At 41.0% G+C, this 18,230-nt stretch overlaps 1 protein-coding gene across 4 annotated transcripts in view; it reads left to right on the top strand.

The window, feature by feature from the left end:
- Positions 1-18,230, top strand: part of LOC127003714 (uncharacterized) — a 114,344-nt gene that overhangs the window by 61,798 nt on the left and 34,316 nt on the right. For 3 of the 4 annotated variants that reach the window (XM_050870654.1, XM_050870655.1, XM_050870653.1), the window contains 3 exons: positions 5,508-5,680; positions 9,325-9,460; positions 14,639-14,783. In XM_050870654.1, the coding sequence (XP_050726611.1) occupies positions 5,508-5,680; positions 9,325-9,460; positions 14,639-14,783 (454 nt within the window). Of the gene's footprint in view, positions 1-5,507; positions 5,681-9,324; positions 9,461-14,638; positions 14,784-18,230 lie in introns of those variants that run through there. The other variant, XM_050870657.1, reaches the window with a different exon arrangement.

Here is an 18,230-nt window from a genome sequence, read left to right as displayed (position 1 = left end):
TAATACAAACTCGTTTCAAGTCTCCGTATAGAGTATTGTAGACAATAAATCCTGAATACCAACTCTTCCCTTTTGTGGTCCAACTTTTTTAGCCAAATATATATTTCGAAGCGGAATTTAGTGAGGATTCTTATGGTATCCTCAAAATCCTCATATGCCTTTTAGTTCCCGAGTTACACCAAGAAAACTGTATTTTTTTCGAGGTGACCGACCCCTCCTCCCTCCACTCCTCCTCCCTCCTCCTCATCTACGTTCCTTAGAAAGGTTGCCATATGTTACCATTAAGAAACTTATCCTAACAAATGACACTCCTAAATTTGATGCACTTTCACCAAAAACTTAATTTTTAATCAATTTTTTTAACTTATATGACACATTTCACGTCATTGTGCGCCAGGACCTTTTTTACCCTTGATGACGCGAAACGTGTCATTGTGCACGAGAGGGCTAATGTGTCTCAGATCCTAAAAAATAATGACAAAAATAATTCTAAATGTTATTTTATACAGAATAAAAGTAATTTTACTAACAAATAGCAATGATAAAAATATAAATAATATAGTATAGTAATATAAATATAAATAATATAGTAATAATATAGTGATGAAAATATAAAGATTGTATACTAGAGCACAAACGTAAGCAGACATGAGCATGCGGGTGCTACATCTGCGAGTGTACAATGCGAACTGAAGGCATTGTCACACTGGGCGTTTTTTTCCAACTGTTGGAGCTAGGAGCAACCACAGTTGCCCGTATGCCCAACCAGGAGTGAGTTGTTGGTTTGGGTAAACACTCCTGTCCTCTCGTCTTTGAAGCCATGATCATACCCACAACTGCTTCTTCCTTCCATTCAACTGTAGCAACAAATCTATAATTTGAGTAAGAGCAGCACAAGCAACAAAAGCCCTTACTTTTGCAAACAGTGCCATGTGGATACAGGACGACTGGTTTGTTTACGTTGTGGATACGGGCAACTGACCATAGCTGGGCGTTATCGCGATAAGTTATCGCGATACTTTATCGCTGATAACAAAATCAGGTTATCGGCCATTCGCTACTTGTTTAAATATATATTGGTATCTTCGTTACTTTTGTAATCAAATCAGCGATAATCGCTACTTTTTTCCGCCTCTCAGAAAAAATAAAAACGTTGTCTCCTCCCTACTGCGCATGCGTGGCCCGGGCGCCCGGTGTTGTATGAAAAAACGTCAGGGTATGAAATATCTTCGGTGAAGAGATTTCATACTTTGATCATCAACATTAAAACACTAGGTTATTTTTTATGTTAGACTCAAAAATCAATATACCAAAGAGAAAAATCATTTAACTTTGACCAAAAAATGATTATTCACTGCCTCAAATTTGATGTTCCATATTCGTTTGTGAGCATGCCATGGTATTGAAGGCATCCGGTGTTGTGTTATTTGGTGTCCATTCGTCAAAAGCTGGCGCTTTTGTTTATAGAAGATGGTGCCACTATAAACACCTGCCTGCGCCAATACGGGCTGGGGCCGACTACCATCCAGGCCCCTCAAGCAAGCCTATACCGGCCCCATAGGCGTAAAAAAAAAAAAAAAAAAAAAAAAAACCTGGTCTCGTGAACTGCGCATGTTCAGACCAGTAAGCGTAGCCCTGTACAGTCTCACAAAGCTTTTTAACACATTAAGAGTTGCTGGAAGGCTGAATCAGACAAACAGTAGCACCATCCTTGCTGTTTCTTGAACGACGCTCTATACATATAAATACAACTCGTACAGAGCGTCATTCTAGAAACAGCGGGGATGGTGGTAGTGGTATTGTATGTCTGATTCAGCCTTCCAGCAATTCTTAATTACGGTTAAAAAGCTTTGTGAGACTGTACAGGTCTACGCTTGCTGGTCTGAGGATGCTCAGTTCACGAGAGACCAGTGTTTGTAAACAAAACCGGCATCTTTTGACGATGGGGACGCCAAATAACACAACACCGGTTCAGGCGTTTCTAGTATTACCGTCCATAGGTATGTGTCAACGTGTGGTTTTCAGGTTTTATAAGTTTTCTAAAATACAGATAATGAAAATTTGAATTCATCTATGTTTTTTATTTGAAATATCAATTTAGTATCGTTTTCGCCTATCGGACTTATCGCTAGCTAGTATTGGAATTGTGGATTTATATTGGGTATCGGTTATCGCCTATATTTGTGTCACCAGTCAACGAATATCGGTTATCACCGATAAGGTTTTCCATTATCAGTTATTGGTTATCGGGAATGAGGTTTTCTGTTATCGTGCCCAGCTATGCAACTGACCTTTGTCGTGTGTGACGCACACCCAGAAAATTTGGAGGTTGGAGGAAAAATTTTTGGTCCAGTGTGACACCAGCTTTAGACCCCATTCCCATTGTTTTCCACTTTGAGGGCTCTCACCTTGTGGCAAACAAAGGGAACCCACGCTTGTGTTTTCAACATGTACAGTGGAATCTAAGGCTCTTCGTCTCGTCAGCTCTCCTCCTCTTACTGATAGTCTTCTACCTCTTAAATTCTGCCGCCATGTTGGTTCTCTTTCTATCTTCTATTGATGTTTTCATGCTGACTGCTCTTCTGAACTTGCTAACTGCATGGCTCCCCCCTTCCCGCAGCCCCGCTGCACTCGACTGTCCACTCTTGCCAATCCCTATACTCATAGCTGGGCGTTATTGCGATAAGTTATCATGATACTTTATCGTTGATGACAAAATCGGGTTATCGGCCATCCGCCTCTTATTTATATATATATCTATCTATATATATATATATATATATATATATATATATATATATATATATATATATATATATATATCGGTATCTTCGTTACTTTTGTAACCAAACTAGCGATAATTGCTACTTTTTTCCACCTCTCAGAAAAAAAACGTTGTCTCCTTCCTACTGCGCATGCATGGCCCGGGTGCCCTGTGTTGTATGAAAAAACTTCGGGGTATGAAATATCGTCGGTGAAGAGATTTCATACTTAGATCATCAACATTAAAACACTAGGTTATTTTTTGTTAGACTCAAAAATCACTATATCAAAGAGAAAAATCATTTAACTTTGCCCCCCAAAAATGTTTATTCACTGCCTGAACTTTGTGATCCCGTTGTAAAGAACGCAAACAGAAACCAGCGGCTTGTGTTATCACGTGGCAGCGTGGCTCGTGGCCTCTCAGCTGTGTCTCGAGTGACGTAGTGAGTGCCAGTGTTCCGGTTCCCAGTGCTTCAGTGCTTCTTTACTGAAGTGACTTAAACTGCTAATGGTGATAAGTAAGAATAACTGAATAAGTAGTGATGGGCCAGGTCACGAGATACCAGTTTTTGTAAACAAAAACGCCAGCTTTTGACGTTGGGGACGCCAAATAACACAACACCGGTTCAGGTGTTTCTTGTATTACCGTCCCTATGTATGCGTCAGCGTGTGGTTTTCAGGTTTTGTAAGTTTTCTTAAATACAGATAATGAAAATTTGAATTCATCTATGATTTTTATTTGAAATATCAATACAGTATTGTTTTTGCCTATCGGACTTATCGCTAGCTAGTATTGGAATTGTGGATTTATATCGGGTATCGGTTATCGGTTATATTTGTGTCTCCAGTTAATGAATATCGGTTATCACCGATAAGGTTTTCCATTATCAGTTATTGGGTATCGAGAATAAGGTTTTCTGTTATCGTGCCCAGCTATGACAATAATAATAAATAATAATAATAATAATAATAATAATATTAATAATATTAATAATAATAATAATTATAATAATAATGATAAAAAATAACCCTAATAAAGAAAAAACCAATGACTAAATAATCAGTATAGTGTAGTGTACATGACTGATATGAGGAGGCAAAGTCTTGACTGGGTGCACACACTTGAACACATGTTGAGGAGTCGGGGTAGTGGTAGGATGAAAAATACTTTATTTCATCACTTCACTGTAATGAATCAAAGACATCTAGGAACTACATAGTGGTGTTTTTATAATGCAGAAACAGGATTTGAGTAAACAATGATGTGTTTCATATTTGTACTGCTGTTACCTGTTTATATGTGTCTGTTTGCAGTAATTTGTGTGTACTTTGTTAATGGTAGTTAGACTTGCACTGTTGCCCTCGCTCTCCAGGCTGGAGTCACAGTTACTTTACTTCACACAAGTTGATTGGAAGTTAGTGAGGTGACAAAAGGCCTTACCATAAGTTGTTTCTTGGAAGTGATGCAGACTGTCCGAACGTATTTCTGTCACTTTTGTCTTTTCTCTCTCTCTTTAGGTATTCAAACGTAGTGTAAGTTTATAACTATATTATACAGGCTTACACATACTTACAGTCTGAGTGAGTGTGAGGAGTCACCTTAAAGGCCAACACCTCGGAGGCTACATGTCTCACCTCCGGACCCTTTCTAGCTAGTTCTGACGTCCTCTGTTCTGAGTTCTCTCTCTCAAGGGTGACAGCTTTCTGGTCAGCTGGTGTCCACCTCAGCAAATTCCTGCAGCTGTCGCCACTTTTCACAACAACCATAGTCTAAACAAGGTGGTGCCACATCGAGCTATGTGTGTACACATACATTTGTCACATTTCTATCTACATGATCCTATATACATCAGTGCCTTACACTGCTTCAGTAGTTTTTATATAATTTGAAGTAGAAATCACATCAGATTGAACAAAAATGCCCTGAAGTTGTATGTGGCAAGCCTCAGACTCACCTGGACTGTAGGTGTTAAACCCAGTTAAGTTCTGAAGGTTAACAAGGGCTGATCAGGGCAACATGGGCAACATCACACACCTGTGCTCATCTGACCCATTGGGAGCACAACTCCCCACAGGTGGGAGGGTGAGCTTAATGGTGGAGTGGATCAGCTGTGTACAATAAAAATAGTATCCCACACAACATATCCCCTAACAGTATTCCCACAGAAGCTGTTATAAATGACCCTTTACTTGAACAAAACATTTGGCAAGAAGATGCAGGAGAGGTAACACTGGCCACACTCATCTTACTACAGACTCTTCTTGTATACAAACATTGGGGACCCCTTCCCTCTCCCTTGTGCAACCCCCCCCTGAACCCTCTTCCAGGCATTTGGCTTACAGCCCATCTTGTAACCTGTCATCCTAGCTGCACAATGTCATGCAACACTGCATGGCTGACTAGTCAACTGATTGCAGGCACTTAGGTTTAGGTACTGGATATAGCAGGACAGCCCACTTGGTCTTCCCAGCCAATGGGAATGTTTTTGTTACTTTTGCAGCTTTGGTCATTAGTTATGAAACTTAGGAGTGTTTTTTCCTATTCCTAGACTTGAAATCACTAGCAAGAAAAAATCTAGTCATTGAGTCCCACTTTATGTTACTAGACAGAAGTGAAAGAGTTTGATGAGGCAGGGTACTACGGTAGTGGAAAACATTTTTTTTTAAAGGATGATAGGAGGAACTTTAGTATCACAGCTCCTGCTTAGAGAAAGAGAACTTTGATGATGTAAACTCTTCCACAGAGGTAAGCCAGCAACTGTGGTGTCTGGAGGAGTCACGAGCACTGCTGCAAGTTTATCCTGATGTTTTGGAGTCTCACGTGAACCAGTGTCTGAGTCATCAACCGAGTGACCTTTGGCTACAGGTAGCAAAGGTGTATTCTACCACTGGATACCCAAAGCGAGATATTCCTGAGGTAAGCCAAAGATTCTGTCCACAAAGATGAGGATGGTTAGATGGATATATTGTGCATCCCTGAATGATGAGCCTAAAGGGATATGAATTTTTAATGAGGACCTGAGAGGTGGAATGGGTCTTGATTGCATTAGTATGAAGATGAAAAGATGAAGTAGATTGAGGGGGTTTGGGCATGTGGAGAAGAAGGATGAGGATGAACGGATGAGGAGGGTGAGGAAGGCAATAGTTGAGGGTAGAGTTTGCAGAGGTAGACAAAAGATAATGATGAAGTAGTACAGAATGCACTACATATTCTCCACTAAAAAGCCATGGTGACATCACCCCCAACTCCCCTGTCTCAAACCCACACCAACACAAAAACTTTGACTCATCTCACCATTCATGTGCACAGAGGCACTTGTATCTTTATAGAAGGAATTGATCCCCTCCAGCAAATGCCCTCCCATATTATATATCCTTAGAACATCCCATAAAGCCTTCCTGTCAACCCTGTCATATGCCTCCTCTAGGTCCATGAAAGCAGCAAACAGCTTCCTATCCTTCTCAAGGTAATTTTGAACTCGCATTTTCAGTGCAAATATTTGATCTGCACAACCCCTCCCTTTCCTAAAATCCCCTTGTTCATCATCATCTCTTTTTTTCATTTATTTTCTTCATCCTTTCATTTAAAACCCTTCCATACACTTTTCATTGCCTCCTCTGTCTCACCCCTTTTTCATTTATTTTCTTCATCCTTTCATTTAAAACCCTTCCATACACTTTTCATTGCCTCCTCTGTCTCACTCCTTTCCACCTCCTCCCCTTGTGGATCTGGCTGCCCTACATTGATCTTTATTCCTACACTTGTCACTTATGCTCTCCCTCCCACACTCTCATTCATTACAGTTTCAAAGTTCTGCTTCCATACCTCCTTAATCTCCTCATTCCTTTTCACAAGTACCCCATCTCTCTTTATGCTACAAATGTCACTCTTTCCTTCCCCCACTTCTCTTTTTACTTCTCTCTGGCACTTTGCTGATATTTTCCTATAAAAACCCTCATCCACTCCACTTTCCCTAACCAGCCTCCCTACCTACATCTTACTCTCCCTGTACTATATCTCCCGTCTCCCTCTCACCTCCACCGTCACATTTCTCTGTAACCTTTTCACATAGTTCCTTCTTTTCTCCTCAAGACATTAGAAACAGTAGAGACTGTGAAATTTTGCAAGATGACCTGAACAAGATTTGGAAAGGAAGTATTAAATGGGAGATGGAATTCAATGTGAAGAAAAGTCATGTAATGGAAATGGGAAAGAGTGAAGGGAGACCAAAATGGACGTATAAAATGGGAGATGGAGAAATATTAAAGAAAGTTCAAGAAGAGAGAGATCTGGGAGTGACAATACAAGATAATCTACACCTTAAGAGTCATGTAAATAGGATATTCGGTGATACATATAAAATGGTGAGAAATATAGGATTAGCATTCCACTTCATGGATAAGGATATGATGAAAAAGTTAATAACCACTTTGATTAGACCAAAATTGGAATATGCTGAGGCGGTGTGGTCTCCCCATAAGAAGAAACACATAAAAAACTAGAAAGAATACAAAGGATGGCAACAAAAATGGTTCCAGAACTGGAGGGATTGACATACGAAGAAAGATTAAAGGAAATGGACCTACCAACACTGGAACAAAGAAGAGAAAGGGGAGACCTAATACAAATTTATAAATTATTGAGCAAAATGGAAGAAGTAGATAATGAGGAGTTACTACTAAAAGAAGGAATAAACACCAGGAACACAAGAGGACATTGTAAAAAATTGAGGAAAGGAAGATGCTTGAGAGACATAAAGAAATATAGCTTCCTGCAAAGAAATATAGAGGTTTGGAACAGACTAAGTGAGGATGTTGTATCAGCGAAGAGTGCAGAACTTTAAGGAAAAGTTGGACAAATACAGATACGGAGGCGGGACCACACGAGCGTAAGCCCAGGCCCTGTAAAACTACAACTAAGTAAACACAACTAGGTAAATACACACACACACACACACACACACACACAGATAGGGGAAATGAGAAGGGTGTGGGGAGGGAGGGGCAGAAGGAAGAGTCGGGTTGTTTACGTTGTGAATACGGACAGCCGACCTTGGCCGTGTGTGACACACACCCGGAAAAGTTGGAGCTGCCGGTTGCCCATATTGCCAACGCGGTTGGAGGAAAAAGGCCCAGTGTGACACCAGCAGCTTAAAGGCGCAGTCACAAGCCAGCTTCTCGGGAATTTTCCACCGAAATTATCTCCTCAAGTTTGGTCACACAGAGGACTGTTGCATGCTGGGATATATCAGCTGAAAAGCAAAACAAACAATGGATCCAGACTTTGCAGTTTGGTTTGTGGTGTTTGCTGAAGAAAAAGAAAAAAAGTGAAAAGAAAGCATGTGTTGGTTTGTGAGTGGTTAGCTCGGAGACACAGGGAGAGTGTGTTACAGCTTGCTACCGTTAAATGCTACAAGAACATACATAACAGTGAGGACCCAGACACGATGAGGCAGTGGCTATGCTTGGACAAGTCTCAAGTCCAAGACCTGTTCAACCTGATTACTCCAGGCTTATCTAGTTTCATGGAACTCATTGTGGTACTGGAATAAACATGTGGATAGCTACTGAACCGATCAGCTGATATGCTCTTCTTGTGACCACAACTTACCAACCTTTAGAGAAAACAACCGACATGCTGGTGACTGAGTTTCTGACTAGAATTTTGATGAGTTTCCTGTGAAATGCAGCCAATTTTGAATCTCTGTTCAAAATTCTGGAGAAACTAGCGGTTGGGTGACCGTGTTCACACGTGCTGGGGTGAGATTCACAGAAATGCGTGCTAATGGCCCGCGGTAAAAGCTACGGACTAATGACTTAACTATCAATGTTGACTTCAGATTCACAAAGCTTTCGTTTCATCATACAGTTGAGTCGCGTATGGCGTGGTTAATTGGCTCTGAGCAACGGTCGCGCCATAGGAAACCGCGTTGTAAGAATAACTAAACCTATGGAGAAAATACAATTTGGTTCTGGCTCTTGCCATTTTGCTCCACCCACACCCTTTTTTTTTATTTTTCTCGTTTGTTCTAGCGCGAGTGCACCGGTAGACATTATCTGCCTTTTGATGTGTTTCAGTCTGACCCCATGCTCACCACCTTATCCACTCGGCCACCGCCAACACCCACTTTTTCACTCAGTACGTATGGGGAAAATACAATTTGGTACTGGCTAGCCACCATTTTATCCCACCTGCACTCACATACGTGGGCGAACGTCGCCCGTGGGTTTCCCAGCAGGCTTGCAAGCCATTGTGCAGTGTGTGTGTGTGTGTGTGTGTGTGTGTGTGTGTGTGTTTACCTAGTTGTATTTACCTAGTTGTGACGTACGGGAAAAGAGCTACGCCTGCAAACCATTTATATTTTCTCATTAATTATTCATTTTGTATTTTACAAACATATGTGCTACCAACTACACATCAGTCTGAATGGGCACTGTGATTAAAAATGAAAAGAGAAACGTTTGTAGTTTTTTATCAAGTAAAGCCTAAAGATGGATGCAGTTTAATATTCCCTTCTGTAATATTTTGTTTGCTAACATATTGTAAATTGTGTCCCACAGATTGCAGTTCATATTGGGTTGCTACGACAAGGTTATGCTCAAAACAATAAATTTCCATTCAGTGAAGAGATGAAAAAGGTCAAAGAGACAGAGGAGGCTGTTTGTTATAGTCCTGATGTGTCCAAATACACAGGAGGTAAGCATGTGTGTGTGTGTATTTACCTGTTTGCCTATTTGCAGTATACAGGGTCTGAGCTCAAGCTCAGACAGTCCTGTCTCCCAATCTATATTTGTCCAACTTTTCCTTCATTTTATGGACACTGCCCACTTCAAAAATGTATTTGTTTAGTCCATTCCATGTAGCCACACTCCTGTATGGGAAACTGAACTTCTTTAGGTCCTTCAAACAAGTCACCTTTCTCAATTTATTGCTGTGTCCTCTTAGTTGCCTCCTCCCTTCCATCTCGATTAAATCATTTCTTTCCAACAAGTTCATTGCACTTGTATTCCTGTACAGTGCTATCAGGTCTCCTTTTTCTCTTCTTTCTTCCAGTGTTGGAAAGCCCAGTTCCTCTAATCTAGTCTTGTAAGGCATGTTTGATAGTTCTAGTACCCTCTTAGTTGCAATCGTTTGGATCCTTTCGAGTTTCCTTACATCCTTTTTCCTGCTTGGTGACCAGACAACCGCTGCATACTCTAACCCATCTAAGTAGTGAAATGCCAATCTAATATTTTGCAGCAAACTATATGTTTTCCGAATATCTATTTATGTGGTGCTCAGTTGTCAGTGTATCTTGTGTTAAGATTCTTAACTTTTTCTTCCTTCACTGGGTCGATGATTGTCCTTCCCATCCTATACACTCCACATGGTCTATTTTTACTTTTTCCCATTTTCATTGTGTGACATTTCTTCGTTAAACTCCATTTGCCATTCTATACTCCATTCATGTGTCTTATTCAAATCTTCCTGCAGCTTATTACAATCATCATCTCTTATTTTTCCAAGCAGTTTGGTGTCATCTGCAAACATATTCATATATCTCTTTACTTTTTCTGGTATATCATTTATATATATTAAAAACATTATTGGCACTAACACTGATCCCTGTAGCATTCCACTTGAGACTTTTCTCCAGTCCAATTTTTCATCTTTTAACATGGTCCTCATTTCTCTGTTTGTCAGGTAATTTTTCATCCATTCTTTCATTTTTCTCCCCAATCCTCCTATATTTTCAAATTTCCACAGCAGTTTCTTATGTGGAACTTTATCAGATGCCTTTTTTAGGTCCAAAAATATACAGTCCGCCCATCCGTCTCTCTCCAGCACTACAGTGATCTGTCGTCTATCGTGGGGGTTCAGTTCCAGAAACCCCCGCGATAGGTGAAAATCCGTGAAGTACTGACCTTATATTTATATTATTATTTATATATATTTTAACCCTTTCATTGCTAAATGCTCGCAGCGAGCGTTAGGCGCATTTGCTGGTGGTGCTAAACGCTCGCTGCGAGCTCCAGCCACGCTCAAATCTCCCGCGTATGGGAGTGTTCCAACACTCTCACAACACAGGATTGCCAATTGAGTGGGTTCTCCACTAAATTTGGTGGAAAATCATATCAGCCCAGCGCTGATAATCTACGGACGAGTAACTGGTGGATGTTCTTGTCCACTTTAGCGGCATTTTGCATTGCTTCACCTATCACCTTACTGATTCTTTGACCAAATAGTTGTAAATATTGCAGTTGGCAATACAACCTTGCCAGAATCTCAAGGATAGATGTCCGCAGTTGCCTCGAAATGGCTGATCATCACGCACACACTGACGTAAGTGTTCACATTCAACACTCCCTGAACGTACATGTACGTTCGGAGGAGAGATCTGGGCCTCCTCTTCCCAATGGTGTTTTTGTTTTTTAGCTGTGATGAATATAGTTTTTGAGATACAGAGGTTAAAAGAGACCCCCCATTTGGCTGCCCGACTGCGCCTGAGGGGATACTCGCGTCTCGCATCACGCGCAATGAAAGTGTAAAGGCTTTATAAACCCTCCCCACACTCTTACAAACCTTTCACACACTCTTATTGACCTTTCCCACACTCTTATAAACACTTCCCATACAGGAGGTCCTCGGGTTACAACTGTCTCGACCTAAGACGTTTCGTCATTATGACGGGTCCCCATAAATGATTCTATAATTCTTGTTTCGACTTCCGACATTTGCTTCGGAAATAAGAACTTCGCGCAGGAACTGGTTTGTTGAGCGGGGCAGAAGAATACTCAGAGACAGGACAGTATAAGTGTAGCTCATTTTCTTTATATCACAACTAGGTAAATAGGGAAGGTGAAAGGGAGGACAGGGACAGAGTGATAAGAAAATACAGATAGAGGATGTAAGAAGGGAGAACAACGAAAAGGAGTGGAGGAAATGGAGAGATAGAGAAAATGAAAACAAGGAGAAGGGTGTAGGGACAACCTGACACTCACTTCTGCCCCTCCCTCCCCACACCCTTCCCATTTTCCCTTCTCTCTGAGTGTATTTACCTAGTTTTTACCTAGTTGTAGTTTTACAGGGCCTGGGCTTACGCTCGTGTGGTCCCGTCTCCGTATCTGTATTTGTCCAACTTTTCCTTAAAGCTTTGCACATACTTGGTCGATACTACATCCTCACTTAGTCTGTTCCAAACCTCTATATTTCTTTGCGGGAAGCTATATTTCTTTATGTTTCTACAGCATCTTCCCTTCCTCAATTTTTTACTGTGTCCTCTTGTGCTCCTGGTGTTTATTCCTTTTCTTAGTAGCAACTCCTCATTGTCTACTTCTGCCATTTTACTCAATAATTTATAAATTTGTATTAGGTCTCCCCATTCTCTTCTTTGTTCCAGTGTTGGTAAGTCCATTTCCTTTAATCTTTGTTCATATGTCAATATTTCTCACCATTCTATACGTATCACCGAATATCCTATTAACATGACTCTCAGGCTGTAGATTATCTTGTATTGTCACTCTCAGATCTCTGTCTTCTTGAACTTTTTTTAATATTTCTCCATCTCCCATTTCATATGTCCATTTTGGTCTCCCTGCACTCCTTCCCATTTCCATTACATGACATTTCTTCACATTGAATTGAAGTGTGTGTGTGTGTGTGTGTGTGTGTGTGTATTTACCTAGTTGTATTTACCTAGTTGTGAAATACAGGAAAAGAGTCGTACTAGGCTCGTGCTCTCCCATTTCCATTAAGCTTATTATCAAGTTTGGCTTTAAATTCATGAATCGTTTTTGCACACACAGTCTCCTTGTCAACTCTGTTCCATGTTGTTATGCTTCTGTATGGAAAACTGTATTTCTTGATGTCTCTCCTACAGTCGCTTTTCTTCAATTTCTTACCATTGCCTCTTGTCGCACTTCTGTCACGTACCACTAGGTCTTCCCTGTCCTATTTCTCCAATCCCTCTTTTATCCTGTACAATGCTATTAGGTCCCCTCTCTCTCTTCTTCTCTCCAGTGTTATTAGTCCCAATTTCTCCAGTCTTTCTTCATAAGTATGTTCTCTTAGAGTTTCCAGTAATTTAGTCGCTGCTCTTTGTATTCTTTCCAACTTTCTAATTTCTTTCTTTAATCTAGGTGACCACACTAATGCTGCATATTCCAGTCTTGGACGTATCATCGATGTTATTAGTTTCTTCACCATTTCTTCATCTAAATATGTAAATGCTGGTTTTATGTTTCTAAGAAGATTGTATGTTTCCCCAGTTATCTGGTCTATATGTTTTCCAAAGGATAACTTGTCTGTGATGATCACTCCCAGATCTTTTTCTTCAGTTTTTTCATGATTCTTTCATTACTCAGAGAGTAGTTAACCAATATTCGTCTAGTGCTCTTACCAAACTCCATCACGCTACACTTCTCTGTATTGAATGTCATTTCCCATTTGCGTGACCATTCGCTTATTCTATCGAGATCTTGGCTCAGGGCTACACAGTCTTCTTCATTAGCCACCCTCTTCATTATTTTAGCATCATCAGCAAACATATTCATTTAGCTTGTCACCCCTTCTGTCATGTCATTAATATATATTACAAACATAATCGGAGCCAACACCGATCCTTGGGGGACTCCACTAGTCACTTCCATCCAGCTTGATTTATTATTCCTAATTACTGTTCTCATTTCTCTCTTCGTTAAAAAGTCTATAATCCAATCCAATATTGAACCACCCAGACCTCCAACATGATTTTAAGTTTCCATATTAATCGCTTGTGTGGTACTTAATCAAACACCTTCTTTAAGTCCAGGTACACACAATGTGCCCAACCGTCCCTTTCCTGTATTATATCAATTACTCTTGAATAGAAGCTGATCAGATTAGTTACACAAGACCGTCCTCCTCTGAATCCGAATTGGCCATTTGTTAATATACTGTTTTCTTCTAAATACTCCACCCATCTGTTTTTTATAATTTTCTCACACATCTTTGCTACTATACTTGTTAATGACCCTGGCCTATAGTTCAATGGGTCTTCCTTACTTCCTCCTTTATGTATTGGGACGACGTTAGCCCTCTTCCAGTCTCTCGGTACCTTCCCTTGTGCTAGTGAGACATTAATCAAGTTGCTCAACTTTTCAGCTATTTGCTGGTTACACTCTTTTAGCACCCAATTTGATATACCATCCGGTCCTGCTGATTTCCTCGCATCCAATTCTTCCAATAATTTTCTAACTTCATCTGCTGATGTTTCTATTCTCTCCAGACCCACTCTAATCCCCGGCACTGCATCTACACCTTCAAACTCACTCTCCCTTGTGAACACTGTTTGGAAACAATTATTCAGGGTTCACAAGGGAGAGGGAGTTTGAAGGTGTAGATGCAATGCCGGGGAATAGAGTGGGTCTGGAGAGAATACAAACATCAGCAGGTGTGTGTGTGTGTGTGTGTGTGTGTGTGTATTTTTCATTTTTTTACGTTTTTGTCTATGCTGGTAGGTGCTGGTAGGCTTTCTTCATGGGACTTTGTGATCAGCTCTAGCTTATAATGGTGCAGGCAAGTGTTTATAGGGGTTCCCATCTTGCCATCTTGCTCTGCTCATTCTTCCCCCCTCCAATGCTCATCTTTGATCCTCTTTTTAGAGAGAATATAGAGTCCAGGTTGATCGATAGCCTTCAGGACAGCATGTGGGTAGTCTTAGGCCACTTGGTGATGACTAAAAACTCGCCAGCTTGTTTGTGTTGTAGCAGCAGGCGGGACGCGAACCTGTGTCTTCCTGGATGCTGCACCCTCACGCTGACCACTCATCCACTGCCTCCCCATATACTCATATACTTCTGCCTTACCTTTTTTAGTTTTTACTGCATCTTTCTAGACTCTACTTTTGTCTTTCAGAGGTGGAGATTACCTACTGGAGTCATGAAGCTGTTAATCTTCTCTTAGACCTGTATATCAAACACCAATCAGCAACAGCTTCTCATGCTAACAGAAATGAAGTTTTTGTTAAAATCAATGAGTCACTGCAAAACCTTGGATACAAGTAAGTTTTTGTCTGTACTTTATGCAATGATATTCTCATAAAAGCATGTGCAGTCTGTCCTCCACCAACATTCTTTTTGCATCAGCAGTTTTCACCATGAGGGTACATACCCCTGAAAATATCTAAAAACATATCATGGATATCTGGGTCAAATGTGGCATTCTGATAGACAGGCAGCTGCACTATCATTATTTATCCATTCTCCCTGCCCTTGCATGTGCTGTCAGTCCCCATGTGAATAGAGGGCCTTAACATGTAGGGTTTGGGTGCCAGTGGGACCTCCCCTCAACTTCATGAAAATTTTCACTTTGTAATCAGTATGGCTAACACTGTCACTCCCCACCCTCCCACACCTTGAACAAGCAGTACCATAGCAGTGCTGTAAATGCCATACCACTCAAAGCTCTGTGAGAAAGGCTGACTAAGAGACAAAACTTCACAGTTGATGTAATATTGCATATCCAATATGCAGTGTATAATAAGACTCCTCTGATTTAAAATTTTAGATAGGTTGGCACTGTAAAATATTTTATTAAAAAATCAGTGAAATCTTTTTAACCCTTAAACGATCGGTATTGTTTTCACCGAATGGTACGTGGATACGGGAAAAACAGCTGCTATTTTTTTGTTGTTAACTCACATTGTATGAAGTGTCTTAACTCACTGAACACAGCGGTGAAATCCAAATTGCGATACGATGTGTAATAGCCACGCTAGCAGGTGTGAGCTGCCACCACCAAACACTACTGCGGGAAGCTTTGGGCGGACCTCCGCCAAGGACGGACAACATGTCAACACAGGCTGGCCACGGTGGCAGCATGCTTCACACTTCCTCTCACAACTGAATGTTAATAATATGAATTGTTCTTTACACAGAAATAATTTTGACAACATCTACTGTACTCACTTACTTTCAGTCCTCCTCAGAGCTGACTGTTTCAGTCGGGGGAACACATACCCCATGCGTAGCCTTCTTACCCTGCACTGTTGTCATGGAAGCACTTGCTGAGCTAGAGTGCAGTACAGATAGTGAAATAACATCATCACTCTCTAAGTCACTCTCACTACTACTGTCACTACTCACAGTGTTTTCATCACTGTTATCATTGTACTCAGAATAATTTTCACTATCCTGTCCTTTCCTCCTGATGCGTCACTGTGTTTCCCTGTGTTTTCTTATCTTAGGGTTCTAGGGCTGCTTGGTGAGGACTTATCTTATTTCAAATCCATGTGGGTCAGATATGCTGCCAGACAGCTTGGCAAATCACAGAACCTGCCAAATTTGATCTAAACATTCAAATTAGTGGCGTGAAAGAGTCTGGTTAAATAAACGATGCCGTCTGTGCAGACCAAAATGTGTTTGATTAAATAAATGATGGCTGTCGTTTAAGGGTTAAGATGGGACAGTTGGGTGGAGGTCTAACTGACAACCAAATTGCCAGTTTATGGGACTGCCCTACCCTGCCATCTCAAACATATTGTAATGCCACCTGCCCTCTTCCAAGCGGCTGCACTTCACCTGGGCAGGCAGTGTTACACATCCACAAACTGGCGTAGGCCATAAAAAACACACCAGAACAGTGTGGCAGAGACAGCAACACTGCAGCACATCTCCCACACTCCAGACAGGGCAGGCAGGCAGATGAAAGGACACTTAAAGGCCAGAGGCTCGGTTTTCTCACTTTAATCACACCACAATGTAGACGATAGGTTCACATGCACACCTTCAGGTGGAGTAACACGACACAAACTCCTCACTCAGACACAGTCATATGACACTTGTCACTTGACACTACACGGGCACAGGCGCAGCACACACTTCACTTGTACAAGGCATGAACACAGGCACACAAGCACACCCTTCACCTGTAGAATCCTGGGCACTAGACTTCACTGTACAATCTTGGGCACTAGATTCCATTGTACAATCCTGGGGCACTAGCACTTCACTTCACTTGCTTAGTCCAACACAGGTCGTGGCTTTTCTTCGGTGGGTTGGGAGAGTGACTGAGGGCTCACAGTTGCACGCCCCTCCTTATATGTGCCTCCCCTTAAATATGATTGCGCAATGTTGTGCAAGCGTTGCCTGAGTCAAGCAAGCTACTCTGTCACACCAGTTATACCAGCTTCTTGAACACTACACACAAACACACAAATAACACACACACGAACAAACACATGCACATTCGTAACAATATTATACTATATACACCTGTACCCCTATATTCACATGATCACTATTCATGGATTTGCACATTTGTGTATTTTCCTTCAGTTGCACAAAAGCATTCGTAAAGGAATTTTTGCGGCAGCACTCCAAACATTCACGGTTCATGGATGATTCAACTGTTCGTAAGCAAAAAGACGATGTATACATAAATAAAGCAGCATAAAGTATCAAAAATAGTATCATTCATCAGCTATATGTACTATAAACTATGCTATATTTATGTAAACTTCTTACAGATATGTAGTCATTGAAATCTCATTATAGAGTTAGGTATTCACCAAGACGTCTCCACCATTTTCTTTTTCAACCTCAGATGTTATGCTTATCATACCATGTGAATTATTTACCAATAAATACCATTTTCTATAATAATCAGGCAATATATAATATGAGACGGGTGATGAAAAATTATAATTATTAGCAGCTGTTCAGCTGATAACCATAAACAGACGATGTGTTGGCACGATGGTAGGGCCTTGTTTACATGGGGCAAAAAGGGAGGCAAGTCAAGTGTGCAAATAACTTGCTAAAAGTTACTGGCCATGTGTAAAGAGGTAAATTGCCAGCTACTTGCCACTTACTTGGCGTGTGTGAACATGTATGTACTATCGACTCCATTGGCCTCAAGAACACCAAACTTGAGCTGTCACTCACAGAGACAAGATATGGCAGCATTGCTCTTCTCCCCAAGGTCCCCTTGGGCCGCTGACTGTCAAGCATCTCTAAATAGTTTCCAGGTGTGAGAGAGAGAGAGAGAGAGAGAGAGAGAGAGAGAGAGAGAGAGAGAGAGAGAGAGAGAGAGAGAGAGAGAATCAATCAATCACACACACACACACACACACACACACACACGTGCATTTGGACCTGAAGAAAGCTTTTGACAAAGTTCCACATACAAGACTACTATGGAAGCTGGAAATTAGAGAAAGATTGAAAGGGAAAGTAAAGAACTGGATGGAAAGCTACTTAAGGGGGAGACAGATGAGAACAGTGGTAAAGGACATGAAATTGGAATGGAGAAATGTAGATAGTGGAGTGCCTCAAGGATTGGTATTAGCACCAGTACTTTTCCTAGTATATATAAATGATATGCTGGAAAAAATAAGTAGTTACATGAGCCTGTTTCCAGATGATGCGAAATTGTAGAGACATATAAGAAACAGTAAAGACTGAAATTCTGCAAGAGGACCTAAATAAGATTTGGGACTTCAGTATGA

This window comes from Eriocheir sinensis, chromosome 26 (assembly GCF_024679095.1).
Source record: "Eriocheir sinensis breed Jianghai 21 chromosome 26, ASM2467909v1, whole genome shotgun sequence".
NCBI classification, from domain to species: Eukaryota; Metazoa; Arthropoda; class Malacostraca; order Decapoda; family Varunidae; genus Eriocheir; species Eriocheir sinensis.
Note: the sequence above shows the minus strand (reverse complement) of the source record. Positions and strands in the feature narration are given on the sequence as shown.